The sequence below is a fragment of the Tamandua tetradactyla genome, chromosome 6 (genome assembly GCF_023851605.1).
Source record: "Tamandua tetradactyla isolate mTamTet1 chromosome 6, mTamTet1.pri, whole genome shotgun sequence".
NCBI lineage: Eukaryota > Metazoa > Chordata > Mammalia > Pilosa > Myrmecophagidae > Tamandua > Tamandua tetradactyla.
Window position 1 is genome coordinate 9,983,680 of NC_135332.1, and position 27,085 is coordinate 10,010,764.

General features: G+C 33.9%; 2 protein-coding genes across 9 annotated transcripts in view; one reads left to right on the plus strand and one right to left on the minus strand.

The window, feature by feature from the left end:
- ABCA5 (ATP binding cassette subfamily A member 5) overlaps positions 1 to 27,085 on the minus strand; it is a 167,166-nt gene that overhangs the window by 59,101 nt on the left and 80,980 nt on the right. For 6 of the 8 annotated variants that reach the window (XM_077163686.1, XM_077163682.1, XM_077163687.1 and 3 more), the window contains exons 2-10: positions 19,613 to 19,685; positions 13,417 to 13,533; positions 11,623 to 11,827; positions 8,883 to 9,044; positions 7,841 to 7,929; positions 5,865 to 6,094; positions 3,989 to 4,130; positions 2,838 to 3,026; positions 1,336 to 1,483 (exon numbers count right to left, since the gene is read on the minus strand). In XM_077163686.1, the coding sequence (XP_077019801.1) occupies positions 1,336 to 1,483; positions 2,838 to 3,026; positions 3,989 to 4,130; positions 5,865 to 6,094; positions 7,841 to 7,929; positions 8,883 to 9,044; positions 11,623 to 11,827; positions 13,417 to 13,518 (1,267 nt within the window). In that variant the 5' untranslated portion in view covers positions 13,519 to 13,533; positions 19,613 to 19,685. Of the gene's footprint in view, positions 1 to 1,335; positions 1,484 to 2,837; positions 3,027 to 3,988; positions 4,131 to 5,864; positions 6,095 to 7,840; positions 7,930 to 8,882; positions 9,045 to 11,622; positions 11,828 to 13,416; positions 13,534 to 19,612; positions 19,686 to 20,100; positions 20,152 to 27,085 lie in introns of those variants that run through there. The other 2 variants (XM_077163683.1, XM_077163688.1) reach the window with 2 other exon arrangements.
- LOC143687066 (uncharacterized) overlaps positions 1 to 27,085 on the plus strand; it is a 107,332-nt gene that overhangs the window by 22,513 nt on the left and 57,734 nt on the right. Inside the window, exon 2 of the transcript XR_013177382.1 lies at positions 10,731 to 10,842. The gene's annotated coding sequence lies outside the window, so the exon portion shown is untranslated. The remainder of the gene's footprint in view (positions 1 to 10,730; positions 10,843 to 27,085) is intronic.

Consider the following 27,085-nt stretch of genomic DNA (forward strand, 5'->3'; position numbering starts at 1 on the left):
CAATTTTCTTCCAGTGGCCATATGTTTCAAAGAGATTTGGTCCCAACTACAGAGAAGATCCTAATTGTTCTAAAGCCAATCAGTACTTGGACTCCTCTGATGACCGTTCCTACTTCACTAGTAAGCAGATAACCAATCAGACTGAAGTAAAGGGCTTAGCTGAGGGACAAGTTCACCACCCCTCTTCCACTGGGCATGAACAAAGAAGTGTAACACTCTAGATGCCACTTGCAACCATGAAGAAAATAAACCTGCCTGTCTGACACAAAGGTGGCAAAACACAGTGAAACTGGATTCCAGATGACATAATTGAGCTGACAACCAATCCTGGAGCCCACCTAATCTCTGGACTTCCTTTTAAGCATCACATTTAATTTCTTCCTATTTACACCAATTAGGAAGGTTTTCTGATTGAATAGCTGAAAACAATCAGATTGATATGCCTGGGATGTGTTTAATACAGAAAAGAACTTTATGGATGAATAATAGGTACAGTAAGGAGGGAGAAGGGAATAATGAACAGTTAAATATATAAAAGTACTATGGAGGACATTAATATATAAAGAATTTCTACATAATTCACCAGTATATGCTTAGCAAAGTTTTCGAGCAGGTGATTAACTTAATTAAAGTGAGTGATAAAATGCTTCCCTAGATTGGAGGTAAGATAACTAGGTAAGGGGTACTGCATTGGCCTAGACCAGTACTGCCCAAGAGAACTTTCTATGACAACTGAAATGTTCTACATATGTCCTAATATGATAGCTAACAGCCATATATGGTTATTGAGCACTTGAAATGTGGCTCATGCTACTGAGGAAAAAAATTACTAATTTATTTAATTTTAAATATTTGAAATTTTCAAAGTGACACATGGATATTAATTACTATATGAAGACAATGCAAGCCAAGAATGTAGACAAACATAAGGAACTCAAAGGGAAAAAGAAAGGGAGTGTTAACTTTAATAATACTGCTTAATCCTATAGGAGTTGTTTATGAAAGCATGATAGGAGAAGAGGGGAATAATAGGAATTACAAAATTACTTCATAGTTTGGGGTACTTCCTATCCTTAGTAGGTAGAATAATAAAGACTGAATAGGGAAAGACTGAGTTAAGAAGTTCAGATTGGGACTTAAAGCTTTCAAAACAAACTGCTTTCTTTTTACAATCTTCTTCTGTTCAATAATGGCTAAGACATAAAGTACAATATATACTTAGCATATTTTTGACTATGACATGATGTTCTGGCTAACAAATATTAAATTAATTTGTACCTACATGGGAACAAAACTAAATGTCTTTAAAAAAAACTCCAAAAACCACCAGCCTACCTGGAATGACTTGATCAAGATAAACAGCCAAGAGGATATAAAATATACTGTTAAGTGCTAGCATAATAATAGCAATAATTAGAGGATATGGGCCTTCAGTCAAATTAGAAAATAAAGCACCTTCATTAAAATCTTCTAAATGCATGACCTGAAAAATAGAAACAACTTTATTGTATAATAATGATAAAAAAGACATGCAAAAGCTAACACTACTTAGAGTTATGCATTATATTTGGAGTGACAGTAATTAAACATGGCTATTTAACAAACATGACAATATCAAATTAGTAATATGAATATATAAGGAAAACAGTAAAGACTTTACTAAAATACAAGCTTATCACAGCAATTCCTTTCAATCATATTTTTATTGCTGTGCTTCTTAAACCAGGACACATCCACTTCTGGGGCATTTAATTCTATTACTAAGACTAATAAATGGAAAAAGAAAAGTGTGACATTAATACTAACTAATGCATACCAAAGGATTATGGCCCACATGAAAGTCAAAGAATTTAAGTGTTAGAGGATAAAATTATGTGCAGCATTCTTTCAATATTGAAAAGAGAAAAGGAACTTTGATTAATTAATGCAATTATTGAAGTATTCATAGTAAACATATGTTACAGAATATAAAGAGAAATGTACTATATTGAGGGCTCATCTGGGACTGAGTCCTGCCATAAAGTGGCTATGTAAATTTTAATCATACAAATATGGACTTCATAGGTATTAAATGATATAGCTCTGAAGTCTCAAATAATTAAATTTTTTTACTTAATATTCATAAACAATATCTTAATAATTTAGTCTCATGAGTCAGGATATTCTATCCAGCCAATATGAGTAATCTCTTACTTAGTAATTACATTTTTTCTTTGTCCATTAACCAAATTTATGCCTTAGTATATAAAACAGTTCACTTCTAAGATATTTTTCCTTTAGAATCTAGCTATCCCCCATAAGGACTAAAAAACAAACAAATTCATAAATCTAAATACTAGTCAGATGAATGACAATCCCATGAAACCAAGACAAAGAAAATTCACTGATGTACTTATGTAACTACTACAGTCATGATAAATGCTCTGCTTCAAACACAATTTTCTGCCAGGAATACATCTGAGCTACATCTGCAATTGGTAGCAGTGCAAGCACACCGCAGAGCAATCTAGATTACTTGACACCTAAACCAGTAACTTCTAACAAAATGAGCTACTGCAATAAAATATGTCAAAAGATATACTAAAGCAAAAGGTGGGGAATTAGAAATAGAATATTTAAATGAAAAACTTAAAAATGGAGAAACCATGACAGAAAGTAGATATAAAATATGCTCCAGAATTCAAACATTAGTCCTTTTTCATGTTGAAACTTTAAAATCTGTTTCAAATTGAATCTTCTTCAAATCAAGGTATATAATTCATGGTAGTATAAGATGCTGCGTAGAACTGAAGAGAACAGGAAACATACAGTAAAAGCAAAATAAAGATACCACTTACCTGTGCAATACCAATCAAAAAAGTACACTGGCAAAAGGGACTGAAAAGCCACACTAATGATTTAGGAAAACTTTCCATCAGGACTATCAAAAGGCCAACAAATCCAAATGCCACAGTAACTAAAAATTCAACTATTCCCACATGTTTTGATTTTTTAAAAAGAGGCGTCAGCATTAAAGCAAAAAATACCTATAAAATACAAATATTAAGTTTAATGAATTTTTCATGTACATTGATATGAAAACAAAAATTAAATATTTCTTATCAAAGAACAAGCTATATTTTTGGAAAATAAAATTAATAAAAAATTAATTTCTCAATGCTATAGTAAGATATTTTATCATAAATAGTAATATGCATAAGAAAAAACTGAAACTGATAAACATCAAAATAATACTTTAATTTATATAATTGGCAAACACTGTCACCGCTACACTATAGAAACCAAAATCAGCCATACATTTCTGTGGTTAGATGTGCACATAGGTCAACAAAACATAGATCAATAAGCATTGAATTACAGAACTTGTCTTTTAAACAATATGCTGATCAGATTAAAAAAAACAGGCAATTATATATAGGAGTATATGAATTATGTGTAATTTAACATTTTATCATTTTAAAGTGTAAGGGTGACAGTCACAACATTTAACAAAATACAGCATGGGCACATAAAATAGAAAGAATGGAAGCTGGAACTACTTAAAACAAAGGCTGATATATATGCCAGTATACCAGATGAATATCAACACTGCAGAAGAGTTATATTTACAAAGCCGTATTTTTAAACATCGTTATCCTGTAACATAAATTAACTTGAAAATTTCAGAATTTCACAAAAACAAAGAGAAAAAAGTCCAGTACTGGGAAGTATCAATTACACAATTATAGAAAGAGAGTAAAAGACAGTGTAAAAGAAGTCTGTGAAATAAACCACATGAAACCAAGTCAAATTTAAACCTGAGATTGTTTTGTACCTTCTCAAAAAATATCAAAGTACAATGATGTTATAAACAAAACATTTATCAGTAATCTAATAACAACTGATCTTTTAAGGGAAATTAATTATAAGTAAACCAAAGAAAAAGACTTTGCTATATCAATAAAATATTTAGACTATTCTTTATTTCCATTTCAAATCAAATACTTACAGATGACAATCCATACAGGAAAAAAAGGAGAAATATCACAAAGCAGCTACTTTGAGGGAATAATGAAGATGCTGTTGCAATGACTGCCATAAGAAGGGACATGAGAAAAATCAAGCTTGTATACAGAAGAACCCAGGAAAGCCTAAAATGAAAATAAAAATATAATTTTATGGTCAACATGCAGAGGCTTTAAGATAAAAAAATTATTTTAAACAAAATTTCAACTTTAATTTCATCATTTTATTCTTATAATTAAGTCAATCTATTAATTTTTGTGTCTCCTCAAGTACTGGAAATTAATACTCTTCATAAGTAATACAGCATTAGATGTGCAAGGGTAGTTCAGTCGTAGAATTCTCACCTGCTACATGGGAGATTCCAGTTTGATTCCTGGCCTGTGCACTTTACCCAACAACAACAATAACAAAATCAACAAATGGTGCTACAATAATGGGATAGTCACAATGAAAAAGAATGAAATGTGATACCCACCATACAGCATACAAAAAATATACAGCATTGTTGTAGTTAAAAGCATAGCCTGATATGGAGATAAAATCATCTTTTAAAAAGTCAAAGTAAGTTTTAAAAATGAATGGTAATTTGTGATTAATTTTAATCTAATACTCTTAAATTAATGCACATTTCTGATTTTCTTAAAGTACAAAATATTTAATGAGTCATTGTAATAATTCTCTTCATGGCATATGTTACAATTAAATCTCTGATAACTACTGCTACTGCAAATCAGGCTCACTAATGAACATCCTAATTATTATGTTTACACAAAGATCAAGAAGAGTAACAATGGATTCACTGTATTTACTCTTGTCAAATCAGAGCTCAATGGAGTTGCAAGAATGTTGAGTTTCATGTCATGTTAGCAGATCATAGTATAATGTATGTATCATAAAATCAATCAAGTTAGGTCTACAAGGTACCCAAGTTAGTTACCAAAATTGAATTCATCATTTTACAGAGGCAAAACTGAGGCACGGAAAGACTAATTTTCCTGAATTCATTCAGTTACTAGTTCCCCCCAAAATTTACTTTAATAACCCAATGGATCTTAAAATCAAGAGCTTTTTAAATGACAGAGGAAAAAAAGCACCAAAGAAAATAAATTTATACACAATTATCTCATTATGTAAAGTGTTATGATTGTTACATTGGACTAATTTGAATAAAATTATATAAGTAAACTAAAACAACAACCCATATGCATAGTGTTAACTTTTCTCCCAAATTTACTTATACAGTGGGAGCAAGAAAAAAAACAAAACTATAACACATTTATTTGAAAAGCCTCTATAAAATTATCACTGTATAAAATAACTGATACAATAAAGCTCACTTGCAATAGCTTTTTTTCCCATTATTTCCTGCATAAATTATGTGTATATTTTAAATTAATTCACTCAAATAACTAAAAGTTGGAGGGGAAGTCCATATACTATATACACTGAATTCAATCATTTTAACTAATTTTAAATACCATGTATATGCTATGACACTGTGGGAAAACTGTAACAGGTAATTAATTTTTAAACTTTCTATCTTTTACACATCTACAGATAAATAAATACTGATAAATGCATAGATTCAAATAAAATACTGAAATACTGATTCAAACAAAATATGAAATAAAATTTCATGTATAGCCAACATGAACTTTCCAAATTCTACCTCTCTTATGTTAAAACAAACCAATTAATTTCAGAAACTTATCAACTAGTCTCAAATCTCAAGACAAAGACAATAATTATAAAAACTTAGGATGAACACCACATTAAAAGTCAGGTAAATAACAACATTACAATTCTGAAGATTTGTATGATATTTACCACAACTTAAATGTAAACTTTTAATAACATACCAAAAGGCAGTGTCGTGAAGTCCCATTATTTTTAAAAATTCCTTTAACTTTTTCTCTTTTTCTGCTACAATATGAATTGCCAAAAAATATCCAAAAGGTGAAAATGCTATAACTAGATATATTAAAATTACTCCTCGAGGAAAGGTATCTATTTCCACAACTGCGGTTTCTCCCATAATAATAGCTTTTGTTGACTCCAGCTCCTTCCAAAGAGAAACATTGGTCTTCAACTATAATAGAAAATGTAAATGCATTCAATTAATTTAGTTCGGATAATCGTTCCTAATAAAACGTTGACAATTATACCCCAAAATTTAGTTAGTATACTAGCACAAATAAAATCCTTGAAAAGCCACATACCTGGAATAAAGTGATTGACCCCAATACCATGATATAGAATAAAATATTATCCTGTAAATTACCACAAAATTCAAAGTTTGAAGATGGGAAGTGCACACATTTTGACTAAATAATTTATCAAAGAAAATAAAATTGAACAATTTTCTGAAGTAAACAATTATATGCATCTTAAAATTATAATCCTACAAAATTGAGGAATTAAGGGAGATTATTAGTGTCATCAAGAAATGACTGTTTTAAAAATGTTATTTTAAATAGTATGCCCCTCTATTATTTAAAAATACATACATTAGCTCATAAAGATAAAGTAATAAAACTCTGCCACCTGATACTTTTATCTGAGATTCAACTGAATGCCTAATATGAGATCTGCCCTGTCCAGGATTATGTGGATTGTGAATGGCTAAGATCTTTGGCCAAAGCACAAATAACTGCTACAACACTGTCAGTGTGATAAATCCCCTATTTCATTGTTTTAACCTTAAACTTCTGTACTACTGACTTTGTGTAATATCACATTATCTATATTTTGCCATGGTGTGAGAGTTAATAAGACAAGACTACATACATATCTCATCTGAGTCTTATAACTCTGTCAATTAAAGTATTATTATTGTATTCATTTCATTACACAGCAATGAAATAAACTTTCCAAATTCATTCAACTAATAATCAACAGAGATGGAATGGAACTCTTTCTTGTTCCGGTCTTGATTCCAGTTTTATCACTATACTTGCATGTTTTTAACAGATAGTTTAGTAGAGAAGGATTGCTCATATGTATATTCTAAACTATAATATTTTCAATTAGAAAAAGCAAATAGAAAAAAAAACCCAAGAGATTCATATGGAACATAGAGGAATGTGTTATAATTTTTAATTTGAATAGTCTGAACTCTAAGGGAACGTCATCTTACTATCTAGCCTAACTATAAAATTAAGATTTTTAAAATAAATATCATGACTAGGTTTTCTGGCTAAAACGTGTAAAGTAAGATCAAGCCTAAGCATGTCTTTAGAATCTAATTGTACCATTTACACACAATTCTAATGGCTAGAAAAGTAGAGTATAAAAGCACAAATTTGGGAGTGAAAAGGCCATAGTGCAAATCCTGGCTTTGCTACCAATAAACTGTGTTTTGGCAGATCTCCCTGTTTCAGTTTCAGATATAAAATGAAGATAATAACAGCACCTATCTCACGTTAACAAATAAATGGATTGATATTTGTATGTTTGGAAAATAAGTGCTAATGTTTATTAAAAACAAGTAAATCTGCTACTATAATTAAGGTAATAAAGATGTTGACATTTTTAAACTAACTAATTTGTATTCAATGGGAAAAGTCTGCAAACACAGACCTTTCATAAGTATTTCCTATTGTCAAAATAGATAAAATAAAACTATATAAAATAGATATATAGGATCACATGCTTAGAAACCATTGACTAAAAGTGGGTTTCAAAAGAGTATTAAACCAGAAAACAAGACTTTTTACATATCTTTTGTTTTAAAGGAGTTGCAATTTTATGCCAAACCAAATCCAATTGTAAAGAATTAGGACATAATTATTAAAATACGGTTTGGCTTTTATTCTTTTTCCTTTATCATATTTACCTCTATAATGGCAGCATCTATGGATGCTTGTAAAGCTGTGAACCCTGAGGACCAGTACTGAGCAGCCTCACATGATTTTGAACAGCCAGCTATGAGGAGAAAAACGTACGATATAAGATTTTGCACAACATGCACATACTTTCTTTCAATAATATGGAAGGTTACCAAAGTAATATAATTTATCAATTTCTATAAGACCAAGGAAAATAAGCCATTGACCTTCTACAGCAAACAATTTCTGTAACAGTCCTCATTGTCTGAGATTTTGAAATAAAAAGGTTACAAGTGTTAGGATACTGAAATGCATTGGTAAATGAATTAAAAATGGAAAGATATTAGCTGAAAAATAGTTATTTAATATTTCACTTAAAATAAGTCAATTTTCTATTTAAAGGTAAGTCATACTATAATAAATTATTGGTTTCAAAGCTCTTCCAGATACAAGGACAAATCTAGCTGAAGAGAATAGACAAAAAAAATCTGTAAGGGCTTTTTGGAATTAAGTCACAAGTTCCTGATGAAAATTCAGTATGTATCCTGGTGATTTTTAACATAGTTCAATAAATATCTGTGTTTGACAATAATCTCTCTTCATAGGTTTAAGCACTTAAGGCTCTTTTCCCTACTTCAAACACAAAACGAATGAAGTAAAATGATGGATGACATTGAGATTTTAAAAATGCATATATGATAAAATCTATACCATTCCACATGTGAAAACGATTCCAGAGAGGAAAAAGTATAGTTACAAAATCATACAATTCAAGGAACAATTCTGCTTTATGTTACTGTAATCAATATAATACACATAAATATATTTAAAATTAAAAATGGATGCTGTACATATTTCATAATAGGTATATACAAGTAATTAGATATTTGTGTATATATATATATTTTTTTTTACATACTTGACAACTTTGCTATTTGAACAAGCACAGCTGAAAAATGCCAATGTTGGACCTATCACATTTTGCATATGAACTAAGAACAGTAAAGGCAGGCATTTAACTAATTTTCAATTATTAATTAGGGCTTTTACCTCTTGAATCCATATAAATAGAAGACACTGGAATCATGTCAGGAAAAAACCGGAGTTCATAGGACATGAAATCTTTGAAAACCACACCTACAAAGTTACTGGACTTAGAAAGACTGGAGTCTACCAATTCTTTTTCATTTGTATATTCTTCAGTAATTATGGCTGTAAAATATCATAATTATATAGTTAACTCACAAATTAAATAAATGGTCTATTTATTTAAATAAGTGGTCTATACACCAGAGGAAATTCATGATTATTTTATGAATGGTATATTTTAAGAGCTCTTCTCTAACTTCTTAAAAAATGCTCTTCTAAGGGGGAAAATTCCACTTTCCCAAGTGAAGAATTCTTGATATTCTCACAAGCAGTGGGGACAACCAAAGCAACAGGCTGAGCCCCCAATCTTGGGGTTTATTCATATGAAACTTAACTCCGCAAAGGATAGGCTAAGTCTACTTAAAATTAGGTCTAAAAGTTATCCCCAAGAGAACCTCTTTCACTGCTCAAATGTGGCCTCTCTCAGCCAATACAACAAGCAAACTCTCTGCCCTTCCCCCTCTCTACATGGGACATGACTCCCAGGGATGCGGACCTTCCTGGCAATGTGGGGAAAATATCCTAGAAGAGCTAGGACTCAGCACCAGGAACTGAGACAACCTTCTCGACTGAAAGGGGGAGGAGAGAAATTAGACAAAATAAAGTGTCAATGGCTGAGAGACTTCAAACAGAGTCGAGAGGTTATCCTGGAGGTTATTCTTATGCATTAAATAGATATCACCTTTTTAGCTAAGGTATAACAGAGGCTGGAGGGAATTGCCTGAAAATGTAGAGCTGTGTTCCAGTAGCCATGTTTCTTGAAGATGATTGTAAATGATATAGCTTTCTCAATGTGACTGTGTGATTGTGAAAACCTTGTGTCTGATGCTTCTTTTATCTACCTTATGGACAGATGAGTACAACATATGGATTAAAAATAAATAAATAATAGGAGGAACAAATGTTAAAATAAATTCAGTAGCTTGAAATGCTAGTGATCAATGAAAGGGAGGGTTAAGGGGTACAGTATGTATGAATTTTTTTCTGTTTTCTTTTTATTTCTTTTTCTGAATTGATGCAAATGTTCTAAGAACTGATCATGATGATGAATATGCCACTACGTGATGAAAAAAAGAATGTTCATATTGTATGTTGATTGGTTTTATTAATAAAAATTTTTTAAAAATAAAAAAACACTTCTAAAAATATCGAATAATGAAAAATGAAGTTGTACAATTTTACAGATACTCTACTCAGCTATCATTTGATATGTGTCAGTCTAATACATAAGTTATGAACATGATAAAATGCAGTATAAAACAACATGCAGAATTCACAGTTCATCAAAAGATAGGTATTTCTCAAACTCAATGACCTGCACTAAAGTTTAATAATGAATAGTTTCAACATTATTTCCACTGTTCTCTCTTTAAACCAACTGGTCAACAGGTTTACTTTAAAACGGACACTTAAATTCAAAATAAGATTTCAGGCAGCAGTGAAATTATAAAAATGGCAAGCAATGCCATTCACATGTCTAAACCAAAGTAAAACTATACAAATAACTCCTTCATAAATGAATGGCTGTTTTATGTTTAATTATTTTTTCTTATGAGGAAAATTTCAAAATCCTTTTCAGAAACTAAGGATGTGTTTCAGTAACTATGATGCAACTTTATTAACAAAAATTGTCATTTAAACTCAATATAGCTTGTTCCTTTCATAGAAAATATTTGGATAAAATACCGTACTCATCACTCAACTCCCTTTCACACTAGATAACACCAATTTTTAAATATTTTCTTGCAGTCTTGTTTACAAGCAACTAATCTTCACTACAGAAACTTCAGAACATGTGGTGAAATGTAAAGAACATAGTATTGGTACTTAACGTTGTCACTCATTAGCTGTGTGAACACAGGTAAGCCATTTAATCTCTTTGAACCTTAGTGGCCTCATCTACAATACCTAACTGTTCATACTGGGTTGCTATAAAGATCAAATGTAGTAATGAACATGAAAATGTTTTGCAAATTATAAAATATTTTTAAATGTCAATTAACATGATTTCCCAGACCTTTAAGGTGAATGTAGAACTTCAGGACTGACCTGAATAAAGAGAGGATTAATTCAATATTCTATAAGTCATATTGAAATGTATGTATATATCCCATTTTCAGACAGTTCTGTTGTAAAAAACATAAAACTTAAAAAATCTTTGTGTACCTATCACTTTGCTACCTCTCTTTAATAAAAACTGATCTGGATTTCTTTGATGTATATCATTTTCTCCTACTCAGAATTACCAATGAAGTACGTTCTCAACGTTTCTGATCCAGGCTTGGCTATCTGAAAAAATTACTGCTTTATTATTTTTAGCATATATTTCCAGCTCTAATTATTACATGAGTCAGAATGAAAATGAAATATTCCAAGATCTTTTATCTTATAAAAGTATTACTCAACAATTTTATATAAATGGTCTAAGATTTTAATATAAAATAAGAAAAGACATAAAATATGCTTCCTATTGCCGGAAGATGAATTGATGTTTCATGAGAAATAGAAAGCAGCAGAATTAAATGATTTTAGTAAGTCAGTAAAACCATATCAAGAATGTTATTTACTCAGTAAAACAAGTAGATAAATACTGAAGACATTTCAGTTTATAGAGAGAGTACATATATAAGTTCATAAATACCATCAGGAAGGTGATCGGTAGATACTTTTTGCATAATGTTTCTTGTAATATTAGTCACTGGAGTATAGCCAAGAGTTAGGACAGAGAGGATAGATTTGTCCAAAGGGTTAAGTTCTATATCAGGTACTTCTTCATATTTTTTATTTGGATGCATCATGCTAATTAATATTAACCAAAATAAAAAAAATAGCGGAAAAAGGATTTCCTATAATAAAGAAAAGAAGCAAAGTGATTACAATGTATAACAATGGCATAAAAATCATCATAATTCATAATTTCTATGTAATACTATAACTAATTCTAAGTTATAATTCTAAGTTAAAACATGATGAATTCGGATGGTCTTTTCTAAGTACAAGCAGCCTTAATAAAAGTAATTTCATACCAAAAGAAATACTGTTCTAAGCATCTTACCTAATGAAATGGATATATTAGGTAGTTTTCCCTTATATTCAGTTCCACTAAATTTTAGTAGTCGTCATATAAATTACGGTGATATAAAAGCTATTATTTAAATATCTTAGATTACTGATGTAAAACATAACAAATTTACTCTGTAAAATTTATTTATAGTAACTTCCCACTAGTCCTTTGAGATCATCATGAAAATAGCCTTCAGTTCTGAATTAGAACTCATACGTAACTTATACCTAAACTTATACTACTATTCCTATATACTCATTTGATTTCTGGAGCGTGGCCATGCCAAAAAACAAACAAATGAAAAACACTGTACACTCAGTTAAGTTCTACGGTCAGCTTTATTAGGGATGAACTTTTATTTCATCTTGTTTTTGCCTTCTTTTAACTCTTTTATCTTTTTTTTTTTATATGGCTAGGCACTGGGAAACGAACCAAGGTCTCCAGCATGGCAGGCGAGAACTCTGCCACTGAGCCATCATTGCCCACCCTACCTCTTTTATCTTTAAAGATAATTATGCTTGGGCGGGCCATGGTGGCTCAGCAGGTAAGAGTGCTTTCCTGCCATGCCCAAGGACTCAGGTTCGATTCCTGGTGCCTGCCCATGTTAAAAAAAAAAAAAAAAGATAATTATGCTTGTGGGTATAAATAAGTAAGATAATTTTAGTAATCTTGGGCAATTCAATCCAGAGTCCATAATATGGGAGGGCAGGCAGAATAAAACTATGGAAGAATGGCCCATGGTCCATAAAATTATCTGTGGAATGTTAGTCCACATGAAACATTACCTTGGGAAATGCATGCCTAAATACTTATTAAAAATTAAGTACTTATGTTAGAAATTAACTCAATTCAGGAACCATTATTAAAATTTTTAATATTTAGGAAGTATTAGATGGGCAGGCTATGATGGCTCAGCAGGCAGAGTTCTCGCCTGCCATGCTGGAGACCTGGGTTCATTTCCTGCTGCGTGGCCACATTAAAAAAAAAAAAAAAAAAAGGGAAAGCATTAGGTAATTCAGGTATTTTTCTTGGGCTAATACAAGATTTTACTTTACAAGTAAGTGAAAGCGAGCTAAGGAAAAAAAATTATAATAAAAATGTACCCGGGGAATGCAAAGGTAGTTCAGTGGTATAATTCTCACTGGCCATGTGGGAGACCCAGGTTCGACTCCTAGCCCATGCACTCCACCCTCCCCCCCAAAAAAAACACCTCAACAGATGGTGCTGCAATTACAGGATACTCACATGGAAAAGAATGAAATATGACCCCCACACACAAAAAAAATGTACCCAGAAAAATAAATCATCTCTTAAGGACAGAATATATAAAAGTAAATGGTAACAAGATATAGAAAGAATCATTTAACATACCTGAACACTACTTTTTTTTGTCCTGCATTTAATTAGATAATTCTTCAGTAGAAGTGTTCTGGTTTGTCTCCAAACTCCTACCTCCCTAATTGCAGTGGCCATGTTTTCTGGATCAACCTATTAAAGGAAAAAAAAACAACTACTGGAACCACATGGTAAAGCATATGCCATTTTTAACAGTAAAAACAGAGGTTTCAGTTCCAGGTAAGATGAAGTTAAGTGCACTCTAAGTTTTCTCTCCTACCTGACAGATGTATGGAGCATCAATCTGAGGACTCTGAAAATAAATAGTAGCAGACTAAATGGGAGAAAAAATAAGAATTCAAAATATGACCTAGTCACCAGTGAGCTTACCATTTGTTCTCCACATCCCCCAGACTGAATGCAGTGCACTGTGTGTTAGGACACAGAGAGTTCAAAAAGAAGTCCTCTAGTTCTGGCTTGAGAGCTCTTAATGCTCAGGGAGAATGAGCATTATCAGTTATTTCTGCATTTCTGCATTCTCCTTTACCCCAGACCCCAAGCAATCCCACAGTGACAGTGACAAACAACAGCAAACTACAGCAATGAAAGCCTACTTCAGCTAAAATTCTTTTTAACTTTACTTGTCTTTTATTGTTCTAAAATTTTTTTTGTTCTACTTTATATCTTGTTTCTTTGTTGAGCGTTTTTATTTTTCACTGATTTCAAGAGTGTTTGCTGTTTCTTGCTACAGTACTTTTAAAAAATATATTTTTATCGACAAATCTTCATATACATAGTCTACCCATGGTGTACACCAAGTTAAAAATGAAAAGGTACAATGTGCTTGAAAATAAAATGGAAACAACAGAAAAAGACTAAGTGAATTTGACAGATATAACAGAGATTATCCAAACTGAACAGCAGAGAAAAAATTATTTAAAAAATTATAACAGCCTTGGAAACTGATGGGATAATAATAAAAAGTCTAGCATTCATGTTATCAGAACCCCAGAAGGAGAGAAGAAAGAGTACGAAAAAATATTTAAAGAATCAATGGCTGAAAATGTTCCAAATTTAGCAAGAAATATAAACCTACAGGTTCAAGAAGCTCATGGAATGCCAAACAGGATAAACCAAAGGAAATCCATGCCCATAAATATCATAAACAAACTTGAAAGATAAAGGTAATGAAAAATCTTGAAATCAGTCAGAGAACAACAGTGCATGACTTATAGAGGAATAATTATTTGAATGAGGGTAGATTTCTCATAAGAAATTCTTGGCAAACTGAAAGAAGCACATACTTTTAAAGTGCTAAAAGAAAATACGTGTCAACCAGAATTTTATGTCAAAAATACTGTGAAAATATCTGTCAGGAAGGAAAGCGAAAGACAGATATTCTCAGATGAAGAAAAACTAAGAAAATCCATGGATGGTAAACATTCGTTACACAATTACTGAAGAAATTTCGTAGGGAGAAGGAAAATAATACAGGATGAAAATCTGAAACATGAAGAATGAGTGAAGAACAACAAAAATGGTAAAGCTTTGGGTAAATATAATAGACTATTTTGCTCTTGAGTTCTCCTAAATATGTTTGACAGCTGAAGGAGAAAATTACAACTTTGTCTGAAGGGAATGTAAATAGATACAATATATAAGACTATTTGAACAAAGCAGCAGTATAAAGGGACCTTATGGAAGTGAGGTTACTACATAGAGTGGCAGAATAATGATACTAAGTAGACTGTGAAGGGTTATGCACATATGTTGTTACTCCTACAGGAACCTCTATTAAAAAAAAAAAAACATTCAAAGGGATATTACCAAAGACACAATAGAAAAATTAAAACAGAATACTGAAAATTGTTTGAATAACCCAAAAGCAAGAAAGGTAAAACAGAGGAAAACAAAAATAGAGGGAAAACCAAAAAGCAAATAATAAAATGTTAAACCTAAAACCAAACATATCAATAACTACATTAAATGCAAAAGGTCTAAAAACACCAAGTAAAAGACAGATTATCCAAACGAAATACAAAGAAAACGAACCAACTATACAATGACTACAAAAAAATGCACTCATATATAATGATATAGGTAGTTTAAAAACATAAGAATGGAAGAAGATATATCGTGTAAATACTAATTTAAAAAAAAGCTGGGATGATGTCCTGGTTTGAAAATATTATCCCAGAAAAGCCATGTTTTAATCCTGATTCAATCTTGTGGAGACAGCGGTTGCTTTTAATAGTGATTCAATATTTAATGTAGAAGTTTTTGATTAGATTGTATCCATGGAGATGTGGCATGCCCACTTGTGGGTGTGGCCTTTTTAGATGGAGATGTGACTCTACCCACTCAAGGTGGGCCTTGATTAGTTTACTAGAATTCTTCAAAAGAGAAAACATTTTATGTAAAATGGTACAACCACTGCGGAAGGCAGTTTGGCGGTTCCTCAGGAAGCTAAATATAGAATTGCCATATGATCCAGCAATACCATTGCTAGGGGTCTACTCAGAGGGCATGAGTGCAAGGACAGAAACGGACATTTGCACACCACGGTTTATAGCAGCATTCTTTACAATTGTCAAGAAATGGAAACAGTCCAAATGTCCATCAACAAACGAGTGCTTAAACAAACTGTCCAAATGTCCATCAACAAACGAGTGGTTAAACAAGCTGTGGTAGATACATACGATGGAATATTACGCAGCTGTAAGATAGAATAAAGTTATGAAGTATGTACCAACATGGATGGACCTTGAGGACATTATGCTCAGTGAGATTAGCTAGAAACAAAAGGACAAATAGTGTCTGGTCTCACTGATATGAACTAACATTAATGAATGAACTTGGACGATTTCAGTTAAGAACAGAGACCATCAGGATAGCAATAGGGTAGGTATTGGGTAAATGGAGCTGAAGAGATACAGATTGTGCAACAGGACTGACTGTAAAAATTCAGAAATGGATAGCACAATAATACCTAAATATAATCCAACAATGTTAGTACACTGAATGAAACTGAACATGAGAATGACAGAGGAAGACAGTGGGGGCACAAGTGAAATCAAAAGGAAAGATAGACGATAAAGACTAAGATGATACAATCTAGGAATGCCTAGAGTGTACAATGATAGCGACTAAATGCACAAATTAAAAAAGTTTTTGCATGAGGAAGAACGAAGGAATGTCAATATTGCAGGGTGTTGAAAATAGACGGTAATTTATATTTTAAAACTTTAACTTATGTGTGAGATTAAAGTAAAAAATGTTTATGTGTTACAAAATTTATATTTTGACTAGTACGTCTCCTAATATAACTCAATACCATAAGTACATGGAACCTTGAGTAGGACATGAGATTTTGTAAGTTTGTCCAGAGTGATGCCCTGATAAATCCCAGAGGGATTTGAACAGTGAATAAAAAAGTATTTGCAAAATGATGAGAAAGGGGGGAAATTCAACTTTCCCATTTGGAGAAGGTCTGATATTCTCACAAGCAGTGAGGACAACAAAATCAATAGGCCAAGCCCTCAATCTTGGGGTTTGTTCATATGAAACTTATCCCTGCAAAGGATAGACTAAGCCTACTTAAAATTAGGTCTAAGAGTCACCCCCAGAGAACCTGTTTTGTTGCTCAGATGTGGTCTCTCTCTTAGCCAACACGAAAACAAACTCAATGCCCTTCCCCTCTCTATATGGCACATGACTCTCAGGGGTGTAAACCTCCCTGGCAACGTGGGACAGAAATCCTAGAATGAGCTGGGACTCAGCATCAAGGGATTGAGAAAACCTTCTCGAGTGAAAGGGGGAAGAGAGAAATGAGACAAAGTGTCAGTGGCTGAGAGATTTCAAATAGAGTTGAGACGTTATCCTGGAGGTTATTCTTATGTGTTATATAGAAAACCCCTTTTTAGTTTAAGGTGTATTCGAGAGGCTACAGGGAAGTACCTGAAACTATAGAGCTGTGTTCTAGTAGCCATGTTTCTTTAAGATGATTGTATACTGATATAGCTTTCAAAAGTGACTGTGTGATTGTGAAAACTTTGTTCTGATGCTCCTTTTATCTATGGTATGGACAGATGAGTTAAAAATATGGATTAAAAATAAATAAATAATAGGGGGAACAAATGCTAAAATAAATTGGGTAGCAGGAAATACTAGTGGTCAATGAGAAGGAGGGGTAAGGGGTATGGTGTGTATGAGTTTTTTCTTTTTATTTCTTTTTCTGGAGTGACGTAAATGTTCTGAGAAATGATCATAGTGATGAATACACAACTATGTGATAATATTGTGAGCCAGTGATTGCACAAAGTACGGGATGTTCATATGTTAAGAATGTTGGTGTTGTATGTTGATTGATTTTATTAATTAAAAAAAAAAAGAGGAAACATTTTAGAGAGTCAGAAACAACAGACACCTCACAGCTGACAGAACAGAGCGAACAGAGCAGAGATAACACAGATGACAACAATTGGAGAACAGAGACACTGATGTTTGGAGATGCTTAGAGCCTAGCAAACATCATATGAGTAAGTCAGAATCTGAACAGAGCCAAGGGAAGTCAGGAGATGAAAGCCAACCCCAGAGAAGGCCAAGTGAGGAACCCCCACAGGAACAGAGGCTGGAAGCAACAAAGCTCAGAAGCAAGGGACCAGCAGATGCCAGCCATGTAACTACCCAGCTGACAGAGGTGTTCCTGACATATCAGCCCTTCCTTGAATTAAGGATCTTTCCCTGGATGCCTTAGTTTGGAAATTTTTATAGGCTTAGAACTGTAAACTTGTAACTTACTTAATTCCCTTTATAATATGCATTCCAGCAGTTTGCAAACTAGAACAGATGGCTATACTATGACTAAAATAGACTTCGGAGAAAACAAAATCACCAGGGATAAAAAGGGGTATTGCACAAAGAAGGGTCAATTCACCAAGAAGACATAATTCCAAAATTGTATGTCTCTGACAACAGAGCTTCAAAATAGGAAGCAAAAACTGATAGAAATGAAAGGCAAAATAGATAAAGTCACAATTTTACTTGGAAAAATAAACACCCCTCTCTCTGCAATAAAACTAGTAAATAGAAAATAAGCAAAGGTATAGAAGAACTGAACAATACAATTAACCAATTGGATCTCAGTATATGAAAGATGCTCCACCTCTATTAGTAACAAAAGATATAAACATTCAAACAATGAGATACAGTTTTGCTTATCAGACCATCAAATAATTACAAGATTGATCAGCCAATAGAAGACTGTAGGAAGAGTAGTCTTAAACATTCTGTAATACTATAAAATTGGCACACCTTTTATGTAAGACAATCTAACATTTATCAGAATTTTAAATTTATGGCTGACAGAAATTCTAGGTCAAAGATGTAAAGATTTATGACAAAAAAACTTCAATGCAGAACTGAATTACTGGTAAAAACCCAGGTCTTCATTAGTAAATGTGCATATAAAAAATGAAATATTACATAGTCAATGTAAATAATGTACAGTAATAGAGTGACAGCTATTGATATAGAAATAAGTACCTGATTTCTTATTTCAAGAGCAGGTTGTATGTAATATGATCCTGTCTCTTAAAAAAAATAGTATATGTAAGTGTAGACGATTCAGGAATAGAGACTAGACATTTAACTGCTGATCCATATTTTCTACTTTATTAGCTTCTTGTAGTTTAGCAATTTTAGTTAAATTAAAATATTTTATTTTAAAAATAAGTGATAATGAGATAGAAAAAACATGTAGATAAATTGAATGTACTATAACAGAAAGACATAAAACAAATCATGGGGCAGGCCACGGTGGCTCAGCAGGCAGAGTTCTCGCCTGCATTGCTGGTGCACGCCCATGCAAAAAAAAGAAAAAAACTGTATGATATTAATCATTGTATATATGTCACAAGTCCAAGTCCAGACTCTCTCTTCTAGGGTGAATTTACCCTTTTGGAGGGCCTGGGATTCCTTTCCTGACAGCAGACCTCAGTTGGAACCATCTCAATACTTCGAAGACGTTTTATTAAAGCTAGACTCAAAAGAGAAGTGACTAGAGTCTCGATTTCAATCTCTACGGTCCCTATTCAAATTTGCTTACCCTAGTAACCTAGGATCTCTGTATATCAAGAGGTACTGAGAGAACGGCCTAGGGAAAACTTAAAAAATGTTCTTGTGAAGTCTTCTTCCAGAGCAAATGGTGCTGCTTTGTTGTATTTGAACCTACCTTATGGTAGCCAAGATGTGATTCCCCTCCAAAACAAGGACAATATGCTCCAATTTGGCTTGACTGTTTCTACCTGTACAAAAAAAGCAAGAAATGTTTTAGAGGTATTTTGTCTTCTCCAAAAAAGTAAATATTATACAATTAAAGTCTAGTTTAAATAAGTATCCTACTTTATATTATGCACAGAAGGCAGACTACAGAGATACACAAAAGAGATTTTTAAGAATGGGATTATAGGCAAATTTTACTTTCCATGTGCTTTTCTCTGTAATTGCAATTTTCCCATTAATATGTAGTACTTATATAATAAAAATATATGTATTAAGACAAATAGACATAAAGTAAAAATATTAAATGAGTAAATTAAAAGCAGCAAACCAAAACTCCATTTTTAAAAAAGCAGGCAAGAATAGAGAAATTTAAAACTAAATTTTTCAAAGAACTTCATTAATATAATAACAGATTCAGTAAAGAACTGGTAATCATACCTACCCCCTGTCTAAAAAGGAATGAAAACCACACTCATTCAAGTCCAATTGCTGCAAAACAAACATAGAAACATTAACTAACGCAGCAAGACCATTCTCAAGTTCTTTGCCAAAATACATTGGTTCAGCTGGCACTACTAAATTATTCATTGAAATTGAATGCCGCATACTTAATTCCTCATTTTTAGATAACAGATAGGTCTTAGAATAGCTGATGGACTCACAATATTTTTCTTTCTTTGAGAACTGCTCCATGAACTCAGGGTTGTGTCTTTAATAGCCTTGTGTGAACTACTTGAACTTGACAACACACACCCGACCCCTAGTCAGTGCTTTTTAAAGCTGAACTAAATCATAACTCCCTCACCAACCATTCCAACACACAAACACAAACCATAACCACCACAACCACCGCCACTATCTCTGAGCTTTATCAGTTAAATACTGTCCTGGCAATATGGAATTCTTAACTAAGAGATCTAGAGACCAGGAGTCATAGAAACTGAGCTACTGGTAACATTTAAAAAAGAAAGTTAATAAATTCTTGCTACTGAGGTTCCCTGTTAGTGTCTGGATACCTATTAGGCCTACTTGATTTTTCTTCCTTGGAGTATGTGAAATGCCCTACTATTCTCCCTATATATTTTTTGTTTTCACTTCAGCTAATCAGAATCAGATTCCATTTCGTGCAAACAAAAAATCTTAACCAATATAACAGTATAATGTGTTACTCTATTATCTAATAGAATATCTAATATTATTAGATATATCCAACAGTTATTCTTCATTAGAACACTCATAAGGACAGCAAGACTAGTGAGCTTCAAAGTGGAGTGTGGGAAAAACAAGAGTACATTTAAAATCATCTGTTTGCTTCTCCTCTGATATTAATGGGAGTGTACAGGGGTAGATAAGTTTTTAAAGAAAAGTTTTTAAGGACCTTTAAAATAGTATTAACAGAAAAATGTTTCTGCCAAAGATAACATACAATGACCAAAGAAGCCACTTCATTGCCCCTTATATCCTTAGTTTTATGTCCTCTTTCTTCTGAAACACAAAGTTCCTTGATTAATTAAAGGCACTTTCAGGCTATTTTCCTTTCATCCCTGGACTCTATTATCAGTGAATTCTGGGTTTTTGTTTTGTGTTTGTGTGTGTGTGTGTTCCCTGATGACTTTCCCTTTGTCAAATGCTCTAGACACTCTGTGCCCAGGTTTCTCAGGCAATATTTTCTACTTTTTGGCCAGATAATCTCATCAATCTGATATTAAGAGGTGATCTATCTTCATTTGACAACTACTTTAGTCTCTTCCCCCACAAAAAAAAAGATTAAAAATCAATGCAAACAAAAAGTGAGCTAATAATTTATTGAATAATTTATAAAAAAAGATATACCATATCTATTTCAATTTGATAACTATAAGAAGATTTCTATTTTTAATTTAAACAATACCTTGTTAAGGAAACTTCAGGTATTTATGTGACACCTGAAACTCAGAGTTTGAGCTCTGAAACTACGAAAGTCAGCACTACCCCATATAGGAGCTGTTTAAAAAGTTGAAAAAGGGATCAGACTTTGACTAAAGATATGAATGACGCTGATCCAGACAGGACTGGAGTAGATCAGAATACAAGGTAAAGGATGATATCATCTGTATTTTAAAACTTCAACTTCTCTGTGAGAACAAAGGGAGAGATGTTTAGTTGGTAAAAATTTGTATTTTGGGTAGCACATTACCTAAGTTAACTTGTATGGTCAGTTTAGTTGAACACCATAAGTACACGGAATCTTGAATAGGGCGTGAGATCTTGTTGGTTTGTCCAGGTTAGTGTAATGCCCCGATATATCCCAGAGTAATCTGGGCAGTGAATAAAGAAGTATTCGCAAAATCCCCTTAGATGACTGGGGAGCAAGGAGGAAATATTCAACTTCCCCATTTAGAGAATTTTTTGACATTCTCACAAGTAGTGGGGACAACCAAATAGGCTGAGCCCTCAATCTTGGGGTTCGCCCCTATGAAACTTATTCCTGCAAAGAAAAGGCTAAGCTTACTTAAAATCAGGCCCAACAGTCATCCCCAGAGAACCTCTTTTGATGAACCTCTTTTGTTGCTCAGATGGTCTCTCTCTCTCTCTCTCTCTAAGCCAATTTGGCAGGTAAACTCACTGCTCACCCCTCTTACATGGGATAATGACTTCCAGGGGTGTAAATCTCCCTGGCAACATATGACAGAACTCCCGGAATGAGCTGGGATTGAGAGAGGTTTCTTGACCAAAATGGGGAGGAGAGAAATGAAACAAAGTTCCAGTGGCTAAGAGATTTCAAACTGAGTTGAAAGATTATGCTGGTGGTTATTATTATATATTATATAGATATCCCTTTTTAGTTTATGGTGTATTGGAGTGGCTGAAGGGAAGTACCTGAAACTGTTGAGCTGTGTTCCAGTACTCTGATTCTTGAAGATGATTGTATAATGGTATAATTTTTACAATATGACTGTGGGATTATGAAAACCTTGTGTCTGATGCTTTCTTTATCCAGGGTGTGGACAGATGTGTAAAAAAGTATAGATAAAAAATAAATAAGTAATAGGGGTGGTAAGGGGTATATTAGCTAGGGTTCTCTAGAGAAAGAGAATCAGCAAGAGATATCTGTAAACACAAAATTTATAATAGTGTCTCACGTAACCATGGGGATGTAAGAGTCCAAGATCTACAGGGCAGGCTGCAAGCTGGCAGCACCAATGAAAGCCCTCAACGAACTCTCAGGAGAGGCTGGATGGGCAACTGTGGGATGTAAGTGTTCAAGATCTGTAGGGAAGGCCACGAGCTGGCAGCTCCAAAGAAGGTTCTCAATGAACTCTTAGGAGAAGTTGGCTGGTTGAAGCAGGAAGAGCGATTGTCTTCTGAATCCTGCTTAAAAGCCTTCTGGTGATTAGATTAAGTATCACTCATTGTAGAAGACACTCCCTTGATTGCAAATGCAGTCAGCTGTGGATGCAGCCAATGTGGTCGGGATTTAAGTCCATGCAATGTCCTCATAGCAATAAACAGGCCAGCGCTTGCACGACCAGACAACTGGGCACCACCAGCTGGCTAAGTTGATACATGAACCTGACCATGATAAGGGGTAAACCAAACTGGATAGACGGACATACTAGTGGTCAATGAGAGGGAGGGGCAAGGGGTATAGGATTTGTATGAGTTTTTTCTTTTTATTTCCTTTTCTGGAGTGATGCAAATGTCCTAAACCCAATTATGGTGATGAACACACATATGTCATGGTATTGCGTACATCATGTATAGACTGTATATGTGTGAAGATCTGTCAATAAAAGTATTAAAAATAAACAAAAAGAACAGCTTGAACTGCCAGTAAAAATCCAAACCCTAGTTCTTTATCTTCTTCCTGTTTGGTATAGTAGGTATGGATATTTGTATTGAGAGACAGTACAAGCCCATAGGTGGTTGCTGACTCCCAGGAATTGCTGTGTCCAGATCTGGCAGTATATTCCCCTCCTCCAAAACATATACATAATCAAAGAAAAAAAGGTGCAGTAAGCATAGACAGCATCTTCAAATATATTTAAAGAGAATCTCAAACATAAAGTTGAGCGTAGGAACCTGAATCAGTTACCATATGTAGAAAAACCATACTGCGAAGAAGAGGCACCAAAATCAACAACCAAAAGAACTAAAGTAGGATAGTATAATGGTTAAGAGTGAGATCCTTGTAGCCAAACTGACTACATATGAATCCTTGCTCTGCTACTTACTACTTGAAGTCTTTGGGCAAGTTACTTTTCTATACCTTAAATCTCTCACCTGTAAAATGAAGTAATAATAGCATCCACCTCTTTGGGTTGTTACAATGATTAAAAGAATTAACACATGTAACACTGAAAATGTACCTGTACAAGGTAAGTAATATATATATGTTGACTGCTACTCTATATAACAGTAGTATAATTAATATCCTAAAAGGGATAATAGAAAATATCATATTTATGAAACAAGAACAAGGCAAGTAAGAAAAAAAAAAACAGAACTTGAAGATAATTGGCTGGTAGAAATAACAACTTCACTAGATGGGACAAACAACAGAATAATTGCATGTGAAGGCAAATAAGTGAATTAGATTGTAGAGTCAAGGACATTCCCCAGAACAGATGGCAAAAGGACAAAGAAAAAATGATGAAAAGGAAAATATGAAATCTGTTATGAAATTATATAGATGAGTCAGTATTATGACTGAGCTAAATAATTTGATGATTCTTATATTCAAAAGCTCTAGTCTACTCATATGAAAATACTAAATTTCAATAAGTCTGAACTTCTATCTTTCCAAATTTATGAAAACAAAACATCTTAAAGAAGAAAACATAATTGACTGCTTATTTTCTTCATCATGAAACAGCTGATTTGGTTGAATGAAAGAGAATGAAACATTCTTAAAATATATTTTTCATTAATCTTTAAAGTTCAATTTTTCATCTAAACAGTAATCTCAATTCTATATAGTCGGGCCTTTGTAAACTCACTAATCAACGAAACTTTGTGCCCTCCTCACCCTCCCAACCTAGTGTCTAAGCAGGTCCAATTTGAAAATGGAAATGGAGAATAAATCAAGCAATAATACTGTATAATAAAATGAAGTACGAACTCTAATATAAAAGATCCTTGGAAATTACTGGGTGCTTAGGAAAATATTTTATTTCCCTTCAACTGCTGAAACCACACTGTCTCTGAGAATTAACATTTGTCCCTTTGAGAAGACAGAAGGAAAAACTAAAATAAACAAGGAGTGCTACAAACTCATATTAGGTAACTGCAAAAGTCCCCTCTCCTCACCCCTGCACTGTTCTGCAGGACTTGTAATGCCAAAGGACTTAAATGACTATTCTAACAGGGAGTGGAGGAAGGGAAATTAGGATAGAGGGAGGATGTGGGCAGGCAGGACTATTCCTCACCCAATGATAAAGGAATAGTGTATGAGATGAGACACGTAAGCTAATTATATCTTAACTGGGTAGGGAAATAAGGTTCCTGAAAGAAAGGAGGAGAGTCACACAGCACAGGTGACATGAAAGTGGTGCTGCTAACAAACATGTTTATCTGAGAAAAGGGTGGCAAAGTTAGAAATGAGATATGGCCAGAAAAGGGACACAAGGGTTTAACTTCCCAGATGCTTTTCCTTAGAATGTGGGTAACTCCATGTTTAGCACAGAGTACTAAATTTTATATGTCTATACTATGATTCCTTTTAATTATCCCAATCTTTACAGCCTTATATTATGCTGTTCAAAAGAATAAAAGGAAATCTGGCTGTACTCTACTTAATCTTGGCTTTAAGTGGGAAATGAATCTTACTGAAGGAGCCATATCTAGCAGCTCACTCAGCGGTAGAATTAATACAAGCTCATGGCAGAGTTGGAAATGGTGGAGGAGACTAAACAACATTAAAAGAAACTTCCTGGTGATTCCTTAGAAAACTACATATCACATTGCCCTACAACCCAGCAATACCACTACTCAGTATATATCCAGAAGAGCTGAAAGAAGTGTCACAAACAGAACATACATTTGAACACAGATGTTCATAGCAGCATTATTCAGCAATTGCCAAAGGATGGAAACAACTCAAGTGCCCATCAACAGAAGAGTGGATAAACAAAATGTGGTATATACGTATGATGGAATATAATATAGCAGTAAGGAAAATTGAGGTCCTGAAGCATATGACAACATGGATGAAACTTGAGGGCATAATACTGTGCAAAATAAGCCAGACACAAAAGGATAGATACTATATGATTTTACTAACATGACTCCCTTGTAAAATATAAACTTGGAGTCTTAAAATATAGAATATAGGTGACCTAGAGATAGACAAATGCTAGAGAAGGGGGAATGGTTACCTACCTATACCATATGTATATACCATAATACATACAGCTTAGTTAACAAAATCGAATTTCAAAGAATAGGAATGGTTAGAGGTGATGGTAGTTCATTAGTGGATTTATAAGGAATAGTGCCATATTAAAGTTGAATATGATTGAAAGGAGTTACTTAAAGCTATGTAGTTCACCAATTAGCTCTTTGACTATACGTTCTTTTGTGAACTACTTCAAAAGTATGATACCTGGGGCGGGCCACGGTGGCTCAGCAGGTAAGGATGCTTGCCTGCCATGCCCGAGGACCCGGGTTCGATTTCCGGTGCCTGCCCATGTTTAAAAAAAAAAAGTATGATGCCTATACAAAGAGTTAATAATAGAAGGGTGTATTGGTTTGTTAATGCTGACTGCTCAACTTTGCAAGCTGCCGAAATGCAGTATGGCAGAACTAGAATGGCTTTTAAAACGGAAATTTAATAAGTTATGAGTTTACTGTGGAGAGCCGCCTCCCGGGTCGGGCCTAGTGGACACGCTGCAGCCTGCTCTAGAGCTCCCCCCGCCCATCGAGTGAGCCAAGATGGCGCCCGCATCCTGCCTCCGCGTATGACGTACGCGCCCGCCAACCCTGTCTACCAATCACCCTTGTATACGTGGCGTTAGCCCATTGGGTTTGGATTTTGTATATAAAGGCGTTACCCGGACGGGGAAAGCGAGACGACCCGCAGGGAGCCGTACCTGACGGCCGCATAGAGGTTGCTCCCCCGTGGGGTATTTTAGCCCGCGCGGAACCTGTTACAAAGAATGCAAGCTTAGCTCCAGTAAAGGTCTGTGCTCACAACCGCCGCGTGTTACGGATTCGTGTCTGCCATTCAAGTCGGTTTGTCTGCGTCTGTCTCTCTCTCCTCTGTCCCCTTCGCCGGCCGGGGGCTTGACGCTGAGCGAGAAGTCCCGGACAGTTTACAGTTCTAAGGAAGTGTTAAGTGTCCAAATTAAGGCTCCAACAAGAGGTTACCATCACTCAAGAAAGGATGAATGGTCTGAAACACCTCTGTCAGCTGGTCTCTTGCTCCTGGGCTCTGTTGCATTCA